We start from the raw sequence: 14,866 nt of genomic DNA on the forward strand, positions 1-14,866 counted from the left end.
CTTCCTGTCTTCTCTCATAGCTGCACGTTCACCGAATGTGTCTTTACGAGAACCATGCATTTGTGAACAAAAATCATTTCAAATAGATTTTATTTTATGGATCCACAAACTGTAAATTCCCACATACAGTCAACAACTCCTCCCTGTAATGGGAATTAAGATGTTGCCAAGTTTGCCAACCCAGTTTTTGGCACAAGCTGATCCATACTTTTCATTTTCAATTTCAATCTAGAACTTAAACCCAAACTACACCACAGGCCACAGTAGTAATTAGTAGTAATAGTAGTCATAGCAGTAGTAGTAGTAGTAGTGCAATTATTGGTGATTGATGGTTTTGCTTTATCATTATATAAAATCGTTTATTTAATTGCATTAAGTTTTTTCATTTTTATATTTTCATCGTATTGTACTTTGTTCTGTGTGAAAACAGATTTACACATCACTTTTCTACAATAGACAGTCACATATACATGTACACCTAATTCAACTGTTGCTACCCCCACCCCCAAGCAGAACACATCCTGAAAATGCAAGATGGCCAATGTATGCATTGTGTTGCCAGGCTACCGAAGTATGCCGTGCAGTCATTATATCACTGAAATGGTATACCGGTACTCAGAGTTGGACCAGAGATAACCACTGTAAACAGTCTTGTCAAGGGTGTACTCAGCCATCTATGTGGACCTGTAGTCGCAAGGATGTTCAATAGACTCTGTGCGTGTTGGTCTGCATCCTTACCACAGGGAACCCTAACAATAGAATGAGGTCAATCTAATCATACAGAGTGCACTGTACTCATGCTCACACTTCCATACTGTTTCTGTGGCATCACACATGTTGAAAAAAGAGTTCTTAGGGCGTGTTCACACGAGGAGGATTTTTCACCGGTTGCGGGTGGATGTTTTACATTATATTCCTATGATACAGAGAGGTTTTCTTAAAAAAGGTACTGGGCGCTTTTTAAACCACCGCCACCGGCGTTTTTTTCCACCTACCCCGGGTGGTTTTCAAGTTGAGAAATTTCTACTCCCAAAGAAAAAACACCCTGCGTCAAGTGGTTTTTTGACAGCTGACCAATGAAACGAGAGTTTGCGTCATAGTAAAACTTTATTGAAAGTTCTTTTTTCAGAAAAAAAAAATGGCGACCAAAACAAACAAGGCAAAGCTGCCAGCCGAACAACTCGTTGTTCTTGTAAGCGAACATGTTGAGCTGTATGACATGACAAAGAAGTTATATCACAACATATACCACAAGGAAACCATCTGGAGGTCGATTGGTGGAATTTTGGGGCATAATTGTAAGTATTTCTTTTCATTTTTCATCCGCTCACCTAGCAAGCTAAGCTAACCGGTAGCAATAAACGTCAGTTAACAGCTGTTGTTAGGCACAGCTGTTGTTGGGCACCGTAGCGAAAGTGGCAGACCTAGCTGCTAGGTAAATTAAGTAAAGCAGATAAAGTAGAAGAACCCGGAGTCTGTTATCTTAACGAAACACATCGAGTGGCTCCTCTATACACGTTAACCACGCTGTATAAAATAAAACTGAATTGAATATAATTGAACCACAATGTCTATGTTAAGCAACCATAACCATAACAGACCCAGGTTTACCATTTATCTAACCCCCACCACCTTGCCCCAGGTCTAGCCAAGCATACCAATCTGCTGTTTACTATTTTCACTGCTATAGGGGAAGATTGCCGTGACAAATGGAAATATTTGAGAAGCAAGTACAGTAAAGAGCGAAAGGAAGTGAAGGAGAAAAGGAGTGGATCAGAGGGAGGTTATAAAAGCCAGTGGAAGTTCCTTAGCATATTGTCTTTCCTGGAGCCATACATACAAAACAGGGACACCGTTAGCAACTTCGATACAAGCCAGACAGCAGAGAGCATTTTAAATGCCATATGCGAAAGTAATGAGGTAAGAGTAGATGAGATTTAGATAATATATCACAATGAACAGGAAAATTCATATTAAATCTATTGAGTGAAGCTTTAGGACTGTTGTAGGCTATGTTTCAGCTTCAGTGAATTTTGGGGATCAATAAAGTATCTATCTATCTATCTATCTATCTATCAGTGCTGCTCATTTTGTTAAGGGCTGAGATGGCAACATTGTTTATGCTGTGTTGTAATGCTGTCTTGTAATGCAGTCTTGTGTTTCCTTTACCTGACAGACTACATTGGATGATTCTAATATTAGTTCCCCGTCAAGTCCTGGGCTCGGTCCTGCACACGTCAATTCCCCACCCTCTCCCTCCCCTTCCCCACAACCACTGCCACAACAACAGCAGCAACAATTGGGGCCTATGCGGTCAGAGAGGGGGAAGAAGAAGCAGACCACTCATACCGTAACCCCATACCAGCAACAGGTCCTCAGTGCCATTGCCAAAGAGGAAGATGAGCATGAGCGGTTCCTGCTTAGTTTTGCCCCCACATTGCGAAGGCTGGAGCCTCGTAGGCAAGCGTTGTTAAAGTGTCGCATGCAATCCCTGTTTTATGATATAGAATTTGGTGAAGAATAGCCTAATTAAATTAATTATTAAATTAATTCAATATTAAATACATTTATGACTGAACAATGACATATGTTTTGTGCCTCTTCCTTATCTTATTAACCCATACAATGATTTCCATTACAGAAATAATTCAATTCAATGCTATTCAATTTTATTTGTACAGTGCCAAATTACAATACACCCAAGAGTCATGGAGGCAAAGGGAAACTCCCTTCTGGTTGTTTTTTGTTTAGGAAGAAACCTTGGGCATATCCACAACTCTTGTTGAGCATCATATGTCACACGGACTGTCCCGGGGAAGAAGTAAGTTGGTCCTGGTCCTGGTCCTGGTCCTAGTCTGGGCCTCTGGTGTACTCAGCAGGGATTATAAAAAAAAGTGGACACAGAGAATTAGATCTTATATACATACTTTGTAACTCAATACTTTAAAGATTAACATGTGTAATGAATGACTTCACACTTGAATTCAGAGAGACTTAGCATCTCTTATGTACAAGAATGTAAAAAGTGCATTTGCTGGTAATGAAATGGAATAGCTTTAAGTACTGTAGAAGCTTTGGGTAGCTCTTAAAAGAGCTGTTGTTTTTTGGTTCTATAAGGCCTAGATGTTATCCTGCCAGTGAACTCGTCCAGCTTCAGATATGAAATACTGTGCAAACTTCTCCCTCACTGCCACAGCTTCTCTGCCGGCATTGTTGGTGCCAAGACGAGGTGCGTTTTGGAGACCCTGTGATGGCTCAGTTGCGGATGTTCCAGTAGATGACATAGGTGCAGTTCTGGTATCCCACCTTATGAAGTTGTGAAGCATGCAGGTGGCCTTCACAACATTCTCTGCCACCTCTGGAGACACACACAGCACACGACGATACACCCTCCATTGAGATGCCAGTATGCCAAACGCACACTCAACCATCCTGCGCACATGACACAGGCGAGTGTTGAACACTTTCTTCTCTCCAGTGTTGTAACCTGGATATGGGCGCATGATGTTGCGGCGCAAGGGAAAGGCCTCGTCTGCCAGGAACACATGTGGCATTGGACCCAGATGTTCTGCCCCTGGGAGGATGGAGTCCTCAGGAATACCCAATGTGTTCTGGCGCAGGGCAGTACCAAAGGCAGATGCAGAGAGGGTTCCCCCATCACTGTTTCGTCCATAAGCCCCAATGTCAACCAGCCTGAAACAGTATCTGGCATCCACTACAGCTAGAAGAACAATGGAGAAAGTGCCTTTGTAATTGTAGTACACTGACCCACTGGAGGGAGGAGCCTCGATTACCACGTGTTTGCCATCCATTGCCCCAAGACAGTTTGGAAATGCCAGCTTCTGGAATCCCATGGCAATCTTTCTCCAATCTGACGTGTCTGGAACAGGCATATAATCAGCCAGGAGACAATCCCAAATAGCTGAGCACACTTGTTGAACGATGCCTGCCACAGTGCTGGCACCCACCCTGAAGCTGAAGGCAATGGATCTGAAAGAATCACCTGTTGCCAGATACCTATCCAAAGAGAAATATAATTTAGTTTAACACAATTTAGCAGGCACGTGTATACACCTTTTAACCTTGAATGTTGATAGATTCTCACAGCAGGCTATGTATAATCTAAAGACAGCAGTGTTTTTTTGCAACCTAAAGTCTGACAGCTAGGTTATGCATAATGCATTAGGCATATAGCCTACATAATGTCCAGTGGGTGCTATCAGGCCTTGCCTACTGTATTATATAGATACGTAATGTTAAAAGTGTTCAGTTTAACAACACAGCTTTTATTAGGCATGTAGGCAAAGCAGAGACAAGTCACCTGATTTCATAGGATTTTAATATGAATAAATTTGTGGACTTACCTTAAACAGATGCTCAGTCGTTCCTCTGGACTGATGGCTTGCCTCATTATGGTGTTTTGCTTTGATATAGTTGGTGCAACAACACGCAAAAGGGCTTCAAATTGACATTTGTCAAGTCGGAAATAAGCAGCGAACCGTGCATTATCAAATCGTAGCTCTTGAACAAGACTATGAAATGCACCATAGTGCTGCCGTCCCCGGTTAATATCATGCACCCACAAACGGGAATGCTCGTTACCGCCATCCTCATCGGCATCTAACGCTAAAACTAGGGCTAATTTTCGCATCCTCGACATCGTGAACACAAAACAACTGCAAGTTGACACTGTTTACAACAACTTGGCCGAACCGCTGCTACTGTGTAACCCAGACTACCGGTACTTGTGCTCTAGAACGGCAGTTGTCATGGGAATCAAGTTTAACGTTCGGTTGTTGGGGGAATAATAAAAAAAAACCTGTCGGCTTTTTATCTTTAAAAAAACCACCCAGGTCAGGTGTTTTCTGTAAATAAAAACCTCCCCGTGTGAACACCTCCTTATACTGCATGTCGCATACTTGCTAAGAAAGGGAGTGCTCCTTGTGCAAATACAGAACCAGGTGCCCCCCGCAAAGAATAAATCAAAAGCATTTTTTAATATAAAAAATAATTCCCTTCATCTGTTCCTTCCAAAGTGTGAAGTTAAGCTTTGCTTTGCTGAGTTTGTTTGACTTCAAGCCAACATTTCTTCCCCTACAAAATGACTTGGGTGGAATGGAATCAACTAAGCTTGTGTTAATAAAGGCTTTTTAATCCTTTCTCCTGACTTAACCACTGTTTATTCTGTGCCTTGGCATTTCAGAAGACTAAGGATTTGGTACTTAATTTTAATAGTAGCTGCAGGTTTTTTTTGGTTTAGTTTTTCTTAGTGCAAAACAATGATCTTATCAATATATGATTTTTTTGGAGAATTCATGGGATAAGAGAAGTGAATTAAACTGGCACCATAGAGCATAGAAAAGATAAGTACAAACAATATACTGTACTGTAAATATAGGTGGGTTATAAAGAACATGTAACCTTGTATGAGGGAGGACTTTCTGCTTGGACATGGACACACACTACTCTGTCAGGAAAATTATTTTTGTGTCGCTTTTCAGATCCAAAACAATGCAGTTTGTGCCTTTTACCGCAACAGTATTCATAGATCAATGCTCCTATATATTGATTAGTTTCTTAACCCTGGGCTAAAGCTACCGAGCTCTCAGTATAATTTCATATTTAATGCATGTCTGCCACTGCCATGTAACGTGACCAACGGTCACATGGCTTCACTCTTAAATGAAGAGGTGAAGCAACATAGTGGCAAAAAAGAATGCCCGTCCCAACTCTTCTTGAAACATGTTGTTGGCATCGAAAAATGAACATGTATTTTCCATGAAATATACATTCAACATTTTCAACAGTATGTTGTGTATGTCCTTCTTGCAGCTATGGGTTTACGAGATTTATATATTCTCACATTATGTTTTTATTTGAATTTTACTCAACATCTCAACTTCTTCTGATTTGGGGTTGTACAATGCACTACACTATTTGAAGCATACCTCTTGATGTAGACGAATAAAGAAGGCATGCTCTTTACTAAACCAAGGTAATTACTGCTTTCCTTTGACTGTACAATAGGTTTTCTGCCAGCGCTCAATGGCTGTAAATGTGTAAATCTGTATGCTCAGTATGTCTAATCCTAAACATTACTCCACGTGCAGACATGGGTCCTGGGGAGCGGGACAAGAAGAACATGCACATTGCACACCATCAAATGGATGCTTTAATCCTCAGCATCTCTCCAAATGCAGATGCAGTGGTGGATCCTGCTGTGTTACTCAAAAAGAGAAGTTGGACGAAATGGGTGCCATGTTGGTGACTTGTACTGGTACAGTAGCCTATGCAAAGCTTCCAGTGTATGCAAAGCTTCCAGTGTATTTGTGCAGTATACAGTAGTCCATGAATGTGCATGCACCATCAAATGGCAATGTGCAGGGTGAAGACACAAAAGGGCTTAGGGCGCTCAGGAGTCTATAAATTAGTAAGCCTACTCAGGTGCTCTTCTGCTACAGGTGAGGTTAGAATCCAAAGGAACAAAGGGTTAGCAGAGGCACTCCGAGATTTTTAGAAATATAAAAAGCCTTTAATGGTTCATGGCAAGGGTATTTAAAAGCACATGGGCCTACGCGTTACTGCCATACTGGCCTTCATCAGGGCATTTTCCTTTGTCTATGCCCTGATGAAGGCCAATATGGCCGTAACACGTAGGCCCATGTGCTTTTAAATACCCTTGCCATGAACCATTAAAGGCTTTTTATATTTCTAAAAATCTTGGAGTGCCTCTGCTAACAGTTTTTTCCTTTGGCAATGTGCAAGTGTTCTGATATTTCTATAGGCAAGGCAAGGAGAGGCCAGTTCACTGAATGTGAAAAAAAAAACTATGGCCTTTTACAAATGGCATACAATTGCTGACCATACCTTTAAGCCCTTTTGTGTCGAGTGACAATGGTAAGTCTTTCCTCCTTTTTTTCCAAATATAACAGCACTTATCTTGTTTGGTAGAATTTTTCTGAGACATTCAGTTGTTAAATTGGTAAAAAACATTGACAAAGAGACAGGTAGCTGGACGATGCAAAATCATAACCATTATTGTTTTGGTTAATATCGAGACCATGATTGTTTAAAGGGGTGGTAAGCGATTGATCAGGAGGTTGCATTTGTTTATGTTTATGTTTCAATATAAATGTATTCGACACTTTTGTCCAAAACGGCGTATATCACATTTTACACCAAGGACCAAACGAAACACACCATAGAGTTAGCTCACTCCTCTCTTCCGAATTCCCAGAGAAACCACACAGGGTTTCATTTCTGTTTAATGGGCAGGCTGCCCCCACTTTGTTTGTTTCCAGTTTTCAGAGCCTGTTTATCAGTGCACACATTGAATGGACAGCTAGCGTACTGTGAGTAGATGATTGCCGAATGTGATGGTTTTAAAAATTATCGCTGACTGCACCTTTAACACGATTACTCTTAATGTTATTGGAAGCACCATCCATTATCTTTCCAACCTGGTCTCATTCTGCCTGACTAAAAAAGTGTGGGGACACAAGAAAAGCTCTTTGACAACAAATCATTATGACAACATTTATTTCTAACACAATATTCATCAATGGACCAGAATAAACATATATAATTACAGCTGAGGTTGTACACAAAAAAACATGAAAAAAGACAACACTCCAAGCCTGTCATTTAAAAATCCAGTGAATGTGTATTTTATATTATCCTTAAAAATAAACCTGAGGCCAGGCCTTAAGAGATCTCCAGTGCAATTTGTCTTTTACATTATAACGTGTCGTGGATATAGCACTATTGCACAGTAACACTTTGCATTGTTGAAGGCTGACACACACACAACACACACACACACACACACACACACACACACACTCACACACACACACACACACACACACACACACACACACACACGGACGCACGCACACTCATACACACACACTCACATCACTTTTTGTAATACAGCTGAAAGACTTTGGTCAGAAACCATCTAAATTATTTCCATAAAAATAATTCAATCCACACCACAAATCTTAATAAAGTAATGTAATAGTCGGCTAATGCTCAGTGTCTAGAATTTACAGTAAACACAGTAACATTTTGAGGTAGTTTAACTCGTTGCTTACTTGCCTGTTCAGCTGAACCACTGTTAAAGAAAAGAAAATACAATACAACCACTAAAATGACCAACCATTGGCATCCATGATATTACACATTTTACTAAGAATTCAGCTTGTCTTACTGAGATGTAAAAATGGCTCCGAACACAAAGCTGAAGCAAAAGTGACAATGGACACTTATAATAAATAATGTGCAATTATTACTGACAAATGTTTCATAATTGAAATGCATTCCAAGAATGTAGATGCTGAACAGTGCACTAAAGTGCATGCTTTTACTACACAGTTGTTCAGAATAATTGATACAAATAAGATGAAAATTGTTTTAATGTGCATAATGTGTATGCATATGTGTAATGCACAGTAATGTCTTAAATTATCTCCAACGTCATTGTCTTGCCAACTGCATACAACAAACACAATCAGATGATGGGATTGCATGTACATGTATGGTCATGGGTGTTAGGACTTCAGTTGGTCTTTGGTGCTTGGTCAGTCTCGCTCTTTTATGCATAGAAAGTGTTTGAAAGTATAATATTCCGTTTTTTGAGCCACTTAACCAGAACCTTGTGACACCCTGGGTAGTTCCTCATAGAAAGAGATACTATGAAAGTATAATGTTTCTCATGTATATTTATAATATCATACATAATGCATACACAAACCATAGGCATACACGGTCAATATGGTATACAGTAAAATGGAGGCATACATACAGCATACATGGTTGGGAGGGACACTATTTACCATGCTTATGATTTGCGCCCTGATGTCATGTTGACTGATCAGTCATCAGTGTACTGCAGCCGTCACTGGCGTCATGTGGTTGAGCAGCTGATCCCTGAAGAAATGCCCGCGCTCCCGGGCGCCGGCGCCGGCGTCGGGCATCAGGCGCATGTTGAGGCTGCCGTCGCCGGTGCCCGGCTCCACCCTCAGACTGCGCTGGTGGGGCAGGCGCAGGGCGCCCAGGAGCTGGCGCTTGAAGGTCTCGCTCAGGACGATGTAGAGGAACGGGTTGATGCAGCTGTTGGCGTAGCCCAGGCTGATGGCCACGTTGTAGGTGCAGAGGAAGGCGAAGCTGGGCCGCTGCACGCCCAGGTGGGCCAGCTGCAGGATGTAGTAGGGCGCCCAGCACAGGAAGAAGGCCAGGCAGATGGCCACGGCCATGCGGGTCACCTTGCGGGTGCGGACGCGCAGGCTGCGCTGGGGCAGCGGCGCCACGGTGGACGCCACGCTCTGGAGGATCTTGAAGAAGACCACGCAGATGATGGCCAGGGGCAGGGCGAAGGCCAGCACGAACTGGTACAGCGTGTACCAGTAGGCGTCGCGGGCCGGGTCGGGCAGGAGCAGCGCGCAGCCCACCGAGCCGTCGCGCAGGGGCATGAGGCCGGCGTACATCCACACGGGCGTGATGGACAGCAGGGACAGGAGCCACACCAGCAGCACCACCGCCACGGCCACGTGGGGCGTGCGGACGTGGTTGAAGCGGATGGGGTGCACGGTGGCCAGGTAGCGGTCCAGCGTCATGACCGTGAGGATGTAGGTGCTGACCATCTGGCTGTTGGAGTCCAGCGCGGTGATGATAGTGCACATGGTGGCCCCGAAACACCAGGAGCCGTTGCCCAGCAGCTGGTGAATGAGGAAGGGCATGCCCAAGAGGAAGAGCAGGTCCACCACCGACAGGCTGAAGATGAAGATATCCGGTACGGTCTGCTGTGCACGGAACTTGCTTCTCTTCACGATGGTGTAGATCACGATGCTGTTGCCAACGATGCCAACAAGACAAATGGCGCCAAAGAGGCTGGGCATTAGGGCACTGTGGTAACTCCTGTCTGTATCTGGATGCAGGGAATTTAAAAAGTTCTACATGAAACAAGATCTTGCGCCAAGATTTGCCTTTGCTCTCTGTTCAGTATGTTTTCCAAACAACAAAAGTCAACACTGAACTAGACTTTTTCGTTAACTTGACATTAACTCAAACATGAGTTCATTTGGAGACCAAATGGAAATAGAATCATAATCCTAAGGGCTAACTTAGCAATATGGCACAAGTGAGAGTGGGATAAGGATATAACCACAGCTGTGATTTGGATAATACAGTGTCAGGATACAGTATAATACAGGATAATACAGTGTCATACAGTTTATTTGTCATGCACATACAGTACAAAGGCACTTTCAAAAAACATGAATACCTGTGTAGCCTAGTGTGAATGTGGCTGTGCATAGCTCAATGTGTTCATGGATTAGTTATCAATATTTGAAATGCACAAATCATTATTGTCGTCTCTATGCAGTTCTGTAGGACTAGACTGTTGTTGTTTTCCCATTTGAGCTGCAGCAGCAATATGAAAATAGGGGAGGGTGATGGAGAATATGCACATTTCAAATAATGCAACATTATGACAACAGTGTGTTTTATTGTGTTATTACCTCTTTATTATTTAATAATTTGCCTCACGCTTTTTTTATTCAAAGCGATGTCAATCTACTTAGAGCAGCTAAGGGTAAGTGGCCAGGTATTGAACCCACAGCTTTTCTGGATACAGTTTGATTTTGTTTACATGCAATTTGATCGTTTGCGATAGTAGCATAGGCTTAGTTACAGGTTGCATGGCAAATTGCTAAAAGATTAAAAGAGTAGCAGTAGTAGCCTAGTAGTAGTTATGGTAGGCTATGAGGCTATAGCCCAGAGCCAAATATTCTTATAGGTTAATGTTAGATGTATGATGCAGCTCAATAATGTTCTAAGGTTCGCTAATTTCCAAAATGACAAACTCCACAGCATAACATGGCAAGTTCTAGCAAATGACAATACAAAGTGTTAATTCAGAATTGATGGGTACGTTTACCTGACTTTGCGTCATCGGTCCCATTGTCTGTGCCGTGTGAGCTGCTCCCGTAAATGTCCAAATCCATGACTAGCCTACTGGCTTTGGAGATATGGCAGGAATCTCCTTTCAGCGCGAGACGCTCCTAAGTCTTTGAGCGAATGCGTTAAGCAAAGCCACGTTGACGGTCCTTCTTTTGGTAGTCAAATGGAAATTCAGTGACATCTAGTGACGCTATACCGACACTCCTCAAAAGGTGTGATTATATATCATGAAAACCCTGCGTGGCATGAAGAACACTGGTTGGTGTTGAAGATGCAGTCATGCTTCAGCACTTGGACGAAGCTTGCAGCACCTTCAGAATAATGTTTGTTTTGTTGCCTTTTCCAGTGTCTTCAACACTATACAATTAATACTCTTATGAACCCCCATAACCTCATGCATCATTTCCTACCTGATGGATGGACCACAGTTCATACAGCTGAGAAGATGTGTGTCTAAGGAGGTGGTCAGCAGCGCAGAAGCACCACAGGGGAACTGTAGCCTGTACTCTTGCCTCTCCTCTTTACACTACGCACCTCAGACTTCCAGCACAGACAGGAGCTGTCCCCAATCTGGGCTTTGTCCCTATAACCCTGAATGCTACAGCATTATCCAATAGATTTTGGACAATTCCATGCGCTCAACTTAGTGGGAAGTTTGACTTTGAGGATGGCCCCTTCCTGTTCCAACCCTATGGTTCCAACATGACTGTGCACCAGTGCACAAAGCAAGGTCCATAAAGACATGACATGTCATGAGTTTGGTGTGGATGAACTTCACTGGCCTACACAGTCCTGACCTCAATACAATAACACCTCTGGGATGAATTAGAGTGGAGATGAGAGCCTCCTCATCCAACATCAGACCTCACAAATTCGCTTCTGGAAGAATGGTCAAAAATTCATAAACACACTCTTAAACTTTGAGGAAAGCCTTCCTAGAAGAGTTGAAGCTGTTATAGCTGTAAAGCATGGACCAACATCATATTAAACCCTATATGGATTAGAAATGGGATGTCACTTAAATTCATATACTAGTCAAGGCAGGTGACCCAATACTTTTGGCAATATAGTGTGCAGATTCAGAATTAATTTAGCTATTGTTTTCCTGAAATAGACTTTGCCTGGATGACAGTATGTCTGTGTACCTCATTTGGAATTGATTGTGCCTTACCAGATGTGCAAAATGCCATGCCAGGCACTACTGCCCTACAAAGCAAAAAAGCAGTAACTACAGAGTGCAAACTCAAAAAATTGTTATCCTGTTGTCCAGCCTAAGTAGGTGGATTTTTTTGACATGTGGAGCTTGTGTTACCTGACATTAACTTATTTTTTGGCAAATATCAATCTTCATAACAACTTTAATGTCATGAAAATAATAATAATAATAATAATAATAATAATAATAAACACATTTTCGACCAAAAATGCAGTTATGGCTACTGCCTTTTTCCTTTATAGACCTTTGTCAGAGATGCTAGGTTTTGAACTGAGCACTACAACAAGTTGGACACAAACCAACTCAGATGAAAATCCACTTTCAAACACTTTAATGAGCGTTATAAACTTCTTTGTATATGATAAAGTCTGTGTAGTGTCTACACTAGCCTCTGCGCTTTGGCCTCAGTTTAAAGTAGGCCTAAACATTTAGGCTAAAACTCCCCAGGTTCATGGCTGTTTTATTCCACATGATGTCGCCCTTTCCTACCTCACACATGAAAAGACCTGTCATGAACATCCATTTTCCTTAGGCCCTACGCTGAATTTAAATAAGTTTGGAAATGGCTTGGGTTTCACATTTGTGCAGTAGGCTATTAAGTACCAGCTATAGCCTTGTCGGTCAAAAAAAAAAACAGTGCTGCTCGGTGTTCAGATCAGGTTGTGGTCATCATGACCACGCAGGCCTAAGTTAGGGCACATAGACCATCATGAAAGACGCATCAAAATGTTTGATACAGAGCGAATACCTAAAACGCCTTTAATGATGGTGGCGCTAAAAAGCTTTGCCAAAGACTATAGACGTTAAAGATTTTTTATTTTTACTTAACATCTGCAAGGAAGCGGAAATTGAAAAGTCATCTGTCCGTGCATCTGCCTCACTTTGCTCTTGCTTTGACTCGTTTGTTGTGTCAAATTAAAATTAGCAACACAGCGGTTTAAATGGTCCGACGTTGTATTGTTTAGTAGTAATTGTGGTGCAAAGAAATTAGTGTTAATGGGGCTGTAATGTAGCCCTGTATGATAAATTTCCGATGTGTTGATCAATTCTGTCGTCTTATTATGCCATGTGCATGTAGGCTCCATGTGTGTTTTACGTTTTAAACACGAGGACTTTTATTATGACAGACACCGTAATTTACGCGACCCCACTAGCGTTAGTATTTGTGCGTAACCCACTTCATGCTATGCTAGTTTCGCAGTAGTTGCCAATTACTGGCGGAACAGTGGACAAATTTATCCAGAGTGTTTTACTCACGAAAATACATTTTATAAGTGTATTTGTTCTCATAAGATCGCGTGTAGTTATACGCTGTTTCTTAGGAGAGGTAAGTGTCGGTATGAATGCTATGCCCATACACAGTTAAAGGATTTATTGTTATTTTTCCATTAACGTTAGCAAAGTTCAAGTTAGCTAGCTAGCCAGTCTCATAACACCAGACAGCATGATTTAGAATAGTTGTCCCTGGACGAGTGAACGGTAGAAAAAACCTTGAAAGTAGTATGCTTTCGTTAGAAATTATCAGCGTAATTCGAATTAAAATACTATATCGATATATGTGTGTCTAGGGCTAACTTTCCTGCCTGTGAACATGTGGATTTTTGAGTCAACCAGTGCTTGGTGCTAAAGTAACGTTAACGTTCGGCCTGCTTTTAAAATAATTTTCTCTTGATGATAGCGCAGATATATTCTGCAAAGTAACACCAGTATGTCCAGATTCAAGCTAAAATCCTCACCAGATAGCCAGTCAGGCCGTAGTTTTGTTGAAGGAACGCAAAAGGAATTGATTATGGAACAAAATAAGATGTCAATCAGAGCAATGTTGGCAACGCTCCACCAATTAATGTTAAATCATTGTAACGTTACTGTGTTTTCAAAGTTATCAGTTATGATTACCATGATTCATCTGTTCGGGAATAACTTATTAACTGGATCAGACCAATAACATCTGGGTCGGCTTGCATTAGGTTTCAGCATGGTTTGGATGCCACATCGTTTTGGACGTCCCGTGTTGCGTTAGCTGTCAGTGAAAAATCGTAATCGGGTTGTTTACAGACATTACTTTTCGTAATGTTACTGGTTTTACTGGTAAATGAAAACTTGACGTTAGCAAACCAGTGCAATGTGCTATTTTAGAGGAAGCGGTCATTCAGGTAACCGTGTTGGTGATGTTCCTATTTTCCAGTTTGTTGGCTAGGCTACGATGTAGAGAAAAATCTAGACATATTCAGTTTGCGCTTGCTAGTAGACTCAGACTTGCAGTGTGCAGGGCGGGCTGACTGCTGGTATCCCCTCCAACAAGCTCACTTCAATCAGAAGCTAAATCAATAATGATAGTTTGTTATTTTGACATAGATGTTTAGACACTGCTGATATGAGCAATGGATAGTGTACCTTCGTGACTCACCTGGGAAATAACGTTAGTTTTGAAGCAGCAATATATTACTATGCTATGCTATGGCCGATTGAAAGATCAGGCCGTACAGCCGATTGTGGTGGCTGCAACTGCAGTGACTGTTGCAGGCTATTTCATTAAGACCAAACCAACAAGCTACATTGATGCTCTTTTAACGTACTGATAGATCGTATTGTCCTGGTTATGTGTCCTTTGACTGTGGTTTGAGTGATCTTTTCCATGAGGTTGAGAAATATCACTGCAAATAATTCTCAAACTGATTCCAGAGC

General features: G+C 41.9%; 3 protein-coding genes and 1 long non-coding RNA gene across 4 annotated transcripts in view; 2 read left to right on the top strand and 2 right to left on the bottom strand.

The window, feature by feature from the left end:
• Positions 1-867: 867 nt before the first annotated feature.
• On the top strand, positions 868-2,584 carry LOC134076135 (uncharacterized). The gene is made up of 2 exons (XR_009938545.1): positions 868-1,298; positions 2,177-2,584. It is a non-coding gene; the product is annotated as an uncharacterized LOC134076135 (long non-coding RNA).
• Positions 2,585-2,686: 102 nt separating this feature from the next.
• LOC134076134 (uncharacterized) lies at positions 2,687-4,884 on the bottom strand. Its single transcript, XM_062531137.1, has 2 exons — positions 4,365-4,884; positions 2,687-4,017 (listed from the first exon to the last, which is right to left on the bottom strand). Exons 1-2 carry the CDS (start codon positions 4,658-4,660, stop codon positions 3,120-3,122), a joined length of 1,194 nt encoding a protein of 397 aa, XP_062387121.1. The 5' UTR covers positions 4,661-4,884; the 3' UTR covers positions 2,687-3,119.
• A 3,835-nt stretch (positions 4,885-8,719) lies between these two features.
• Positions 8,720-10,957, bottom strand: mchr1b (melanin-concentrating hormone receptor 1b). Its single transcript, XM_062530932.1, has 2 exons — positions 10,943-10,957; positions 8,720-9,953 (listed from the first exon to the last, which is right to left on the bottom strand). Exons 1-2 carry the CDS (start codon positions 10,955-10,957, stop codon positions 8,883-8,885), a joined length of 1,086 nt encoding a protein of 361 aa, XP_062386916.1. The 3' UTR covers positions 8,720-8,882.
• Positions 10,958-13,369: 2,412 nt separating this feature from the next.
• Positions 13,370-14,866, top strand: part of grb2b (growth factor receptor-bound protein 2b) — a 29,036-nt gene continuing 27,539 nt past the window's right edge. Inside the window, exon 1 of the mRNA XM_062532098.1 lies at positions 13,370-13,508. The gene's annotated coding sequence lies outside the window, so the exon portion shown is untranslated. The remainder of the gene's footprint in view (positions 13,509-14,866) is intronic.

This window comes from Sardina pilchardus, chromosome 3, assembly GCF_963854185.1.
Source record: "Sardina pilchardus chromosome 3, fSarPil1.1, whole genome shotgun sequence".
Taxonomy (NCBI): Eukaryota; Metazoa; Chordata; class Actinopteri; order Clupeiformes; family Clupeidae; genus Sardina; species Sardina pilchardus.

Excerpts from the sequence above, each read along its gene's own strand:
- LOC134076134 (XM_062531137.1), bottom strand. The coding sequence starts at position 4,660 with ATGTCGAGGATGCGAAAATTAGCCCTAGTTTTAGCGTTAGATGCCGAT. Across the intron at positions 4,018-4,364 it reads CGACTGAGCATCTGTTTAAG|GTATCTGGCAACAGGTGATT; the intron begins GTAAGTCCACAA and ends CTCTTTGGATAG.